Here is a 10,644-nt window from a genome sequence, read left to right on the forward strand (position 1 = left end):
CTTCTTTGTCCCATCCTGGATGTGCACGAATATACTTGCACGTAATTATTTCCCTCCTCTTTGTTAGCATAAGCAGCAAAAAAGGCACCTGTGGATCTTGATGAGAAGATCCTGGAAGCCGCATGTGGCTTTGGATCCTCCCGCCGTCCTCCCTGTAGAGACCAGTGACTGTAAGGAAGTGGGCTTCACTCTCTCAGTTGGGGAGCGATGAAAGGCAGAAGCAGCCTTCCCCGTTTGTTCCAGGTAACCCGAAGACATTTCACTCCCTTAGAGCAAATGGGCCTTCCCCCAGCAAGTTAGGTTAGTGGAAGCAGCTGCAGGGACCCCCCAATGAAACATCTGGACTGCAGCAAAGTTGGCTGAAAGTCAGACGCTGCTCATCCATGTGATGGAGCAGTCTACCCTGGCTAGACGCTTCTCACCACAGCCTCTCCAGACAGGCGCCAGGAAGGTTCCCGCCAACTGAGGCTCCTTGTCTTGAGCTCTGGGCATCTCCGGCCTCCTGAAGCCCTTCTTACCTGTCATGGCCCTGTTGGAGCCCACTTCAGAGGAGGAGGGGGGGGGAGGCGTGACACGTCTCCCTTGGCGTGTCTGGAGGGGCCAGGGGCTGAGCACAATGCTGTCCCAGGACCCTCAGGCATTGGGGGAGGGGGTCAACCTGTCTGCCCTCACAGACCCAGAATCGTCTGCTGATTCTTGGTCTGTGAGGGGAGAGAATCCCCTCACAGGGGACAGAAGACAGCTGAAGAGCTCTGAGTCGGTTGGAGCAGCCAGTCTGCTGGAGAGAATCGGCTGCTGATAGGCAGTGAATCCCTTCTGAGCAGGAACAGCTGCCTCCCCTAGTCCATCCAAGGCAGGCAAGGTGACTGGGGAGGAGGCCGCCCCCTCCTGCTCATCAGGACCACCAGGAGTGGGCTGACTTCAGGAGAAGCCGTGGGGTGTTAGTCTTTGTCAGGAACAATGATTTGTTTTGGCTTATGCTCAGCCGGCTTTGACTCCTGCCTTCTGCCTTGCCTGGGTCTTGTTGGCTAGTTTGCCTGGTGGAGTGGCTTAGCCAAGTGGACTGGACTTGAGACCCTGGACCTTGCTCTGGGAACATGCTCCTACCCAGCGGACGTGCTCTGTCATGTAGGCCCTGTTGTTTGAGGGACTGAAGGTGGCTTCCTTCGGGGGAGGAGCCTTACCAGTCGTTGGAGAAGGTAAACATACACGTGGCATCACCTGTTGAACTTCTAGCAGCTGCCAAGGGAATGGATTCACTTTCTTTTATACGCAGGACTAATCTCACAACATTGCCATGGCCTTAATTTAATTTATTTTAAAAATATATTGTAAAATATGCCAGATTGTAGCATTCGGCCCCCCAGCCCTTTGAGCTACTGGGATGACAGCCACACCTCAGGGAGGGAGGAAGTGCAGAAGACAGCTGAGGCGCTCTGGGTTGGTTGGAGCTGGCAGCCAGCCTGGGCACTCAGGAAGGGCCAATTCCACTATCTGGCAAGGCTGGAAGGTGGCTGTTTGTTTGCGAGAAAGGCCCGAGCGAGAAGCTCCTTGACAACAGAACGTGGGTGGCAAAGTCACACGAAATGGCAGCTCTTCCGGTCAGTGGCTGGTAGGGAGCAGGGAAGTGCAGCCGGCTAGGAAAGGGGCCCTGGGCGGCTGCACATTCAAAGAGGCAGGCGAGGAGCTCAAGGGAAGGTGATGATCTCCAGGGCCTGCTCCAGGGAGGGACGCTGCTCCTGGTAGTTGGCTGGATGGCCATTCCGGTAGTGGCCGTACTCAAATTTGATCCTCAGTTCGCCAATTTTGGACTGGGGGAGGATGTCTGGGATCCACTCAATGATGAAAGGCGTTGGTTCCTTTTGATCCGGGGAAGTGTTACCTGAGGGGAAGAAAATGAGAAGAGCCACTTCCCAGGTCACACTAGGGGAAGCCAGCTCTGGGCACACTTACCAACTTTCAAGAAAGTTTTCAGTTCCAGGGGGCGAAGGACTGGCTGCTTCTCCAGGCGTCCGTAGGTCTCGGCAATGCTCTCCACCTCCACTTTGGGGCACTTGAAAGGCTCATAGGTCCCATCCCGGTTCTGGATGAAGCTGCGCGTTATTTCTAGAGGCATCTGGAAAGAGAGGAGATGAGCAGAAGAGCGGAGGTCCCCCGAAAGCCCACCCCCGCCCCACCCCCCACCTCATGGCGGGAGGAAGCGTTGGTTCTGGGACATGAACAGAGCAACTCCAGAAAGTTTGGAGCAAGTGAGAGAAGGTGGCTTTTCTCGTCTCCTGGTCTAAAGCCACGGGAGGTGGCTGAGAGACTCCCTTCCATTCTTCGTCTCTCCACAAAAAGGCCAGGTTCCTCTTTCTCTGCTGGGAGATGCAGAGCTTGCAAGGGGGGAGGTGGAAGGGGAGACGGGCCTCACCTCAACGGTGTCAAAGATCTGCTTGACCTGCAAGATGTTGGTGATGTGCCACGTATACTTGGAAAAGGTGCCCAGTGGTAAGGCATCTTTGCGGACAAAAGCTGGAAACAAAAAATTGATCGGTGAGGTATAATTGTATCTATGTTTCTGTGCATTTTGTGCTCGTAAGATTAAAAATATAGTAACATATTAAATAAAAGCAGGGCAAAGCTGTTCGAAACCACCCAAATAAAAACGGCTGTCCAGCCATCATAAAGTTGCACCCAAATCAGACGGGACCATCAAACAAAACGGAGCATCCTTTGGCCAAGAGGAAAGAGGAGAGAGAGAGCCCTCTTGTATGGGTGGAAGAAAGGAGTTGCAATAGGCAGCCTCCCCACCCCCTTCTTGGGGAAAAGGCTGCACACGTTGCATGAGGGGGAGGCTCCAGCATCCCTTTTTCTCCGGCTCATGTTGACCAGTCAGGATGCTGAGAAGGGAAGGAGAGGGGCCCTGGGAGATCCTGCAGCTGAGACGTCCACTCAGAAGCAGCAGCAGCAATGGAGAGTAGGCCTGCTTGTACCTCTGTAGGATAGGAAGGAAGCCCCCACGCCCTGCCCTCTGCAGCCAAGGCTTGGGCTCTTCCAGCAACCATTTCCCCCAGGGGCTTTCTTCCCACCAGCCAAGCGCCCGCTGTTCTCTGCAGAAGGAGGCCAAAGCAGCCTCTTCCATCAGCCCCAAATAGTGGCCAGCCAACATACCGCACCTGTCTTAAAGCCAGCCATTGGGGAACACGGGTTCAAACGAGCGCCATCCTCTGTGGCACAGCGTCCCCAGAGATCTTGGGGTTGGGACTGCCCAGAAAAGGCAGCCCTATTGAGGGTGCACATCAGCATCCAACTCTGTGTCAGTCAAGCAAGGACGGTGGCTCCCCACCCTGGGACTGAGCCAATCGCAGCCTTGCCTTGGTGGTCAGACTCAGGGAGGGGCAAGGAAGCAGAGGCAACTAAATTGATCCATGTCCTCTGCACAAATGCCACCGGCCACAGAGGGCTTTGACCGGCTGAGCCTGTGTGTAGCCCCAGGAGAGGGTGGGGGGGTGTGAGGAGGGGAAGCGAGGGGGGGACGCCCTGAAGGCCAGCACCTGTCGTTGAATTGGGAAGCCGCATCTTGACGCTCCCAAGGCCAATCCTCTGCTGGAGAGCCTCGAAGAAGGCCTGCGGGATGTGGAAGACGAGGGGCTCCGGCTTGCCTGGGGGAAACACGCAAAGACAGGAGGAGCCTGGGGTGACTGAGGGCCTCTCAGAATGCGGAAAGGCTGGAAAGTCTCAGGATTCAGACAGAACCCCTGGAGGGGACGGTGCAATTCCGCCCCCCCCCCCCAACCTTGCTGTGAAGGTTTATGCTGCAGGGTGTGAGTGCAGGCAGTGAGCAGGCAAAGGGTGCCTTGAGTCAGGGGGGCCCCAATGTTCCCTTTGGTCACCAGAAATTGCCTTTGGGTGGTGGGCTTTTCTTAAGATTCCCACCTAGGCTCCCCCACAGGCAGTTCAGGAAACGTACTGAATTGACCTGTTGAAAATGCTTTTGTAGCCTCTCATCTTGAGTCAACCTGAGACGCTCCCATACAAAACCATTCAATGGTTAGAGCCCAAAGCTCCAGCTTCCCCTGGGGCCCCCTGGGGGAGGATCCAGGGCCTGAGCACTTTTTGGAAGGTCCAAAGGGCTTCCCTAACCTCCAGCCCTGCTTTCCCTCTGCCTCCCACTCTCCCCCTCTGCTGAGGGGCCTTCCTGGGGGCCGGGGGGGGGAGGACTCACCGTCAAACTGGTAGTGCATGGCTTGGTGGAGCCTCTCCGTGACGCTGGCCAGCCACTCCAGGAAGGACAATGCTACCTGCGACTCCTCCAGCCCCTGGATGCCAGCTGAGCGAAAGGGAGGCAAGAATGGACGGCTGCACACCTGGCTCCCCCTCCCACCCTCTCCTTTCTGAGATTGACATGTTCTTGGTGGGAGGGCTGCATTTGAAGCAGTGATTGATGAGATTTTTATCCCAGCTCTTTATTTCTGGTCAAGCGAAGGTAGAGTCCCTTCACAAGCTCCAGTCCCCTGCATTGCCAGGTAACCGAAAACTCCATGCCAAAGAAGGGGGGATCCTCGACCAGCTCCTGACGCTCTTCTCCTCTGTCGCAGGGCCCCCAAGGGAGCGGGGCAGGCCCACCCCCTTGCACCCTTCAACATGCAGGCGCCTATTTGAGGGAAAACCTGGTGCAGAGAGGCTCTCAAAAGAGGTTTCCCTCAGGCTTTTCTTCTTTGCCACCTGGGAGGCTTTCAAGGGAAATGGGCCTGTGGCTCCTTCACACTTCCCAGCCGAGAGCCTCCCTTGCCTCAGCCATGCTCAGGCCCTGAACAGCCTTCCAGAGAGCCTGGCCTGAGCTGGCGCAGGGGGGAGGGGGGCCTTTGCAGTCTAGATGCGAATGGACTCACTTTGCCTCTTCAGGGACGTGACAGGCGCCCTCTTCAGTCCGTTCTTCTGCAAGGAGCTGCTGGCCACCTCTGGGGACAAGAGGGGGCTGCTGGCCTGCAAGCCTGAAAGGCCAAAGGGAAAACCCTCAGGACATCCCTCCCAGCTTCTCCCGGCCTCTTTCCCAGGGTGGAACCCGGACCCACCCAGGGCACGAGGGAACCGGGGGGGGGGGCCTCCTCACCCAGGCCATCGTCTTTCTTCTTGCGCTTCGCTTTGGAGGCTGCGGGGTCTCCCGAGGGCAAAGGGGAGTCTGGCTGGCAAGCAGGCGGAGCTCTTGCCGGGGATTTCAAACCTGCAGCTGGGAAAGCACAAGGGCTGCCCAGGAGCCTCCCCGGAATTCCTTGGGAGAACCTGGCAAGCGGCTGCAGCACCACAGCCCTGTGTGCCAGTAACCTTCGGCCCAGCGGTCCCCCAAAAGCCAGGCCTGCCTGGGCTCTTCTCTTGCCCACTAATCAGTGCTGAGCTGAGGAGGCTGAAGGGGGCTAGAGTGTCCCCTCCCCACCCAGGGGCCGCCCAGCCCCCCGGAATACCTACCATCAGGCTCATCACTGAGGAAGTCCCCAAACTCCTGGGCCAAAGCCTCGTCGCTGGCGAAGGCACAGAGGCAGGCAAAGAAATGGAGGCACTTCTGGCTGCCCTCCTGGGCAGGCGGGGAGGCCTTGCTGGCCCTCGAGGACTGGCAGGGGCAGAAGAAGCGGGGCCCTGCCAGGTGTGTGTGGGCAGACCTGGGAGCAACGGTGATGTGGAGGTAGCCTAGGCTGTGCTTAGGGCCGGCCTTGCCCTTGACCACCAGCACGTTCTTGGTGACCCTCTGGACCAGGGGCCCCGTGGGCTGGGTGGCCAGCTCCCAGAGGGCCTGCTTGGTCTGGGCTGAGGACTGCATGGCATTCAGGACGGAGCTTTTCAGGGTCAAGGGGGTGGCCTCTGCCTGGCAGCCCATGGCCAGTTTCAGGTGCTGGCACTGGTTCTCCCCCACCCCTTGGGCGGCTGCCTTCAGACACGCCGGGAGGTAGCAGCGGCCGGAGCTGAGCTGGGTGAGGATGGTCCCATCCACGGTCTGGACGGTGGTCTCTGAGATGCCCAGCTCCACGAAGCACCGGTATTCGGGGCCCCTGTCCCTCTGCCGCACCGAGTACACCTGCAGGTCTGAGCCGGTGATAATCTTGACGGCGTCAACGCCTGCCGGCTTCCGGGAGCCATAGCGGAAGACGGTGCCACAGGTCTTGTTTTTGCAGCTCAGCCCACGAGTACCGTTGTAGGTGCCGCACCGGGGGCATTTCCTGATGCCTCTCAAGGTCGCCTTGCCCAGGTCGGATAAGAAGGCTGGGACTTTACTCCTCAGGGAGCCAGATTCCATCCTTCAGGGAACCTGGGCCAAGGAGGGGTGGGAAAGGTGGAATCAGCAGAAAATCCCTGCCTGAGTTCTTGGGGGGGGGGGTGTCCCCTTTTGGGATGGATTTAAACTGTTTTCCCGGGAACATTTGCCATCTAAGAAAAGCACCAGAAATGGACTGGAAAAATTAGTGGATCCGCAAAATGCTGTGGACGGAATATACTTCTCAGCAAAACATTTGGATAAAGTAGACCACAACTTACTTCTTGGCAAGCTAGAAAAAATGTGGGATAAACAGCACTACCACTGGACAGGTTTGTAACTGGTTGACAAATAGTATTCAACATGTAGCCCTTAATGGAACTCCATCCACCTGGAGAGAAGTAAACATACCCCAAGGTTCTGTTTTAGGCCAAATACCATTATCTTCATAAACGATCTAAATTAGGGACTTGAAGGGCAACTCATGAAAGCAGGCAGGAATAGCCAACAGTCCACAAGACCAGTTCAAGATCCAAAAAGATCTTAACAGAGTTGAACACTGAGCCTTATTTAACAAAATGAAATTCAACATAGATACATTTGGTTTTTCTTACCTACGCTTAGGTAAGAAAAACCAAATGTATAGGTACAGACGAGATGAAACTTGGCTTAAAACAAGTAATTGTGAGAGGGATCTTGGCGTTCTAATGGACAGTCACTTAAATATGAGCTAAAAGTCTATGGCAGCAGCACAAAAAGCCGATGCAATCCTAGGCTGCATTAATACAGGGACAAGATCATGTGAAAATGTTAGTACTGCTTTACAAAGCCTTAGTAATGCATCCAGTTCTGGTCACCACAATGAAAAAAGATGTTGAGACTCTGGAAAGAGTGCAAAGAAAAGTAGCATGAATGGTTGGGGGGGGAGCTAAAACATACACAGGAGGATTGCAGGATTTGAGCAGGTCTATTCTAGTGAAAAGGAGTAGTAGAGGCGACATGATAACAGTGTTCCAAGATTTGAGGGCTCCTACAAAGACGTGGAGATCAAACTATTTTCTAAAGCACCAGAAGGCAAAACAAGAAACAATGGATGGAAACTAACCAAGGAGAGAAGCAATCTAGAACTAAGGACAAATTCTCTAATGGTGAAAACTATTAGTGGAACAGCTTGCCTCCAGAGGTTGCATCACTGGAGGTTTTCAGGGAGAGACTGGGCAGCCACTTGTCTGGAACGGTAGGGTTTCCTGCTTGTGCAGGGGCTTGGACTAGAAGACCTCCAAGGTCCCTCCCAACTCTATTATTTCTGTCATTCTATGGAATGCAGAGAACAATCCTAGTACCAAAGGTGGGATATTTCAGAGGACTGTAAGCCAATTTTAAAAAAGCACCTCCAACTGGGGAATTATCCTAAAGATAGTGACAGAACAGAGCTTATTTTAAAAGACCTTTTCCACTACTTCAATTTACCATGGTTTGCAGAGGAGAATTTCCTAGAGAGATCTATCAGCCATCAGCCAGATGTAATTGCCACACACAGCACCTGAGATGGCCTACCTTACGCAGGCATCTGGCCTCTCCAATGGAGGAACAGAAAGTTTGCCTCCAAGATGCAAAGAAACCCCTTGGACTCCCCACCCCTTGGCTGCCAGGACTGAGCCTTCTGGCCCCAACAGCAGAGCTCCCTACCCAGCTTAGCTGGTTTACAAAACTGGCCCCAGCAGACTCTGCACAGCCTGCCTCCATCCACCTGGTCACCAGAAGAACAACAAAACTCAGGAAGTCAGGAAAAAAAGCTCCTGGTTGGCCAAATCCAATCACTTCCTTAGTGTGCCATCTCCTAAAATGGAACGGAGGAGAGTACTTCGCAGCTGACCTAAGCTGCAGGAAAAGAAACCCAAGACCTAAAAAGCAACAGGGAGAAGCTGAAAACATACCCCTCCCCACCCCTCCCCCTTCCCCATCATCTGGTGGCCCACCATTGCCAGGAGATGGGGTGGGATTCACCGAGTGGTCCAGCCCTGAGCAGAGAGCCTGGGGGCAGCCGCTCCGAGCTACTCCTAGCCCTGCAGGGGACGGGAAAGGGCGGAATGCCAGGCATCCCCCTCAGGATTCTGCTGGTGTCACAATGAAGCCTCAGGTGGGGAGGTCTCCCTCCACTCTCCATGCTTCTCAAACCAGCAGGATGCCCCCCACCCCTTGCCCCTGGAGGAAGGCGCCTCTCCTTTAGAGCATTAAGAGGATTCAGGGCCAAAAGCTGAGCAGACTTTTATCAAGGAAGGATCTAGACTAGTTTTGGTGCAAGATTATGGCTATCCAGGGTGGTGTGTATGTGTGTGTGTTTGTATGCCACAATAAAGGCCATGTTAGTGTGATCCTTTGTACATGCAACATTTATTTGCAAGGGGCAAATAAAATAGGGGTGAGGTTTCCATCTGTGGCACGACAAAACCGCGCTCGACTAAGTCATGCCCGATTAAACCGCGTCGCTGACGTCAACAGGGCGACAACAGCGAGCGCGGAGAAAGAAGGGCGCTTTAAATAGCGCTTTGAAAGCAAGCCGATTCAACTTAAGGTAAGGGTTAGGCTTAGGGTTAGGTTAAGAGTTAGGGTTAGGTTTAGGGTTAGGTTAAGGGTTAGGTTAGGTTTAGGGTTAGGTTAAGGGTTAGGATTAGATTTAGGGTTAGGTTAAGGGTTAGGTTTAGGGTTAGGTTTAGGGGGGTTAGGTTTAGGGGTTAATTTTAGGTTTAGCGTTTATAGCGTGCTTCTGTCCCCGCGCTGTTGTCGCCCTGTTGATGACGTCAGCTACACGGTTTAGTCGAGCGCGGTTTAGTCGAACGCGGTTTTGTTATGGAACCGCCCACAGGCACAAACCGCTGGGCTCTCCATGCTTTGCCTTCAGCGAGTCCCCAATGCAGGAAAGGCAGAATTGGGAGAAGGGTCGCCCGCTGTTCCCAAGAGCCAGGGCTGCAGAGGGGCTGGCTGAGGGGAGGCCCAGGTGGAAAAGGGGCCAAAGTCTGAGGAGTGAAGGATCCGCAAAGCTTCCAATCTGGCCACCCCAAAGAGGCTCTGCAGGGAGGCAATTAGAACACACAGAAGGAAGGAGCCGGAAGGGGCCTTGGAGGTCCTCTAGTCCAGCCCCCTCCTCAAGCAGGAGAAGAGGCCTACGTCATGGACTTCTTTCTGAGGGGGAGGAGGTGAAGCAGCCTCTTCCCTTCCCCGGCCCAGGTAGCCCCACCGGGAGCAACAAGGCCCGTCTCTCTCGGGGGCGGAAGGGAGGCGGCAGCGGCCCCTTCCCTCTCTCCCTCGGAGCCAGCAGCGCCAGACGGGAAGCATTTCCACCGGGCCGAGAGCTTCCCAGAGGAGAACGGCCGGGCCTTCGACTGCGACGCCCTGCGGCCTCCTGCCTGGGGCAGAGGGTTGGACTAGAGGACCTCTGGGCTCCCCGCCGGCCCTACGATTTTTATGCTCGATGAAATTCTGCTCGGGAGGAAGGATCCCTTCCCTGCGCCTGAACGGGGCCCGGGGGAGAGGATCGCTAGCTCGCCTCGGCTCCAACTGGGTGGACTTCCTCTCCCACAATCCCACAGCCAGCGCGGCCACCGGAGAGGATTCTGGGAGGTGGAGTTTCCCGCCCTGGGAAGTTCGGGCCCAGGCAATGGGAAGGCGGCCTCGCCTCACACCAAGACCTCCGGGAAGCCTCTCCCGGCCGAGCGGCCTCCCTCGTGTTGAGCGAGAAAGGCCCAACCAAGCCGGAACGCTTCCCAGGAGCCGCGACTCCCTGGTTGATATCAAACTGGCTATTATAAAATGGGTGGACTTCAACTCCCAGAATGCCCTGGTCAGCATCGCCCCTGCTGAGGTTTCTGGGAGGTGGAGTCCACAAACACCCGGAAACTGCTCCGACCGCCTCTGACGTCACGCACTACCGCCGCTCACCCTCCCCGTCGCCCTGGCAACCCGGGACCGGCAGGGCGCGCGTCGTCATTTCCTGCCCTCGCTCCCCACCCCCGCGGGTCCCTCTGCGTCGCCTTTACCTGGCGGTCCCCCTCCCCGGCCCGGCGGCCGGTGAGGAAAAGCGGCGAGCGGCCTTCACGATGGCTTCTTACAAATGGCTCGCGAAATCCTTCTGTAACGAAGGCTCTCATTGGCCGGGGCGGGCAGCGCGGAGCACCACGGGAGACCGAGTCCAGGCCCCGCTGGTCCGGAAGAGGCACGTGGTACTCAACAGCCGCCTCTAGCCCCGCGGGAGCTGCGGGGGCTCCTCCGTTGTGTCCCCCCCCATGGCTCTGGCCTCGGAGCAGCCACCCGCCCCGATCTCTGGGGGAGGCCGATGAAAGCACGCAAAGGCTGCCAGCCTCTTCCCCCAAAGTAAGCTTGGAATAGCTAAAAACAAAACAAACCATTTAAAATAT

The 10,644-nt window shown here is 55.9% G+C and overlaps 1 protein-coding gene across 1 annotated transcript; it reads right to left on the reverse strand.

The window, feature by feature from the left end:
• Nucleotides 1-773: 773 nt before the first annotated feature.
• C13H2orf42 (chromosome 13 C2orf42 homolog) lies at nt 774-10,507 on the reverse strand. Its single transcript, XM_032229524.1, has 9 exons — nt 10,267-10,507; nt 5,449-6,283; nt 5,096-5,212; nt 4,875-4,976; nt 4,208-4,312; nt 3,537-3,644; nt 2,414-2,514; nt 1,954-2,116; nt 774-1,882 (listed from the first exon to the last, which is right to left on the reverse strand). The coding sequence occupies exons 2-9, from the start codon at nt 6,269-6,271 to the stop codon at nt 1,689-1,691; spliced, it is 1,713 nt and encodes a 570-aa protein (XP_032085415.1). The 5' UTR covers nt 6,272-6,283; nt 10,267-10,507; the 3' UTR covers nt 774-1,688.
• Between the last annotated feature and the right edge of the window lie 137 nt (nt 10,508-10,644).

Source organism: Thamnophis elegans, chromosome 13 (assembly GCF_009769535.1).
Source record: "Thamnophis elegans isolate rThaEle1 chromosome 13, rThaEle1.pri, whole genome shotgun sequence".
Taxonomy (NCBI): Eukaryota; Metazoa; Chordata; class Lepidosauria; order Squamata; family Colubridae; genus Thamnophis; species Thamnophis elegans.

What these genes read in the sequence shown, in the direction of transcription:
- C13H2orf42 (XM_032229524.1), bottom strand. Translation starts at nt 6,271, where the DNA reads ATGGAATCTGGCTCCCTGAGGAGTAAAGTCCCAGCCTTCTTATCCGAC. An exon ending in GAAGAAAGACGATGGCCTGG is followed by an intron (nt 4,977 to 5,095) that starts GTGAGGAGGCCC and finishes TTGGCCTTTCAG; the next exon opens with GCTTGCAGGCCAGCAGCCCC. An exon ending in CATGCACTACCAGTTTGACG is followed by an intron (nt 3,645 to 4,207) that starts GTGAGTCCTCCC and finishes TGTTTCCCCCAG; the next exon opens with GCAAGCCGGAGCCCCTCGTC.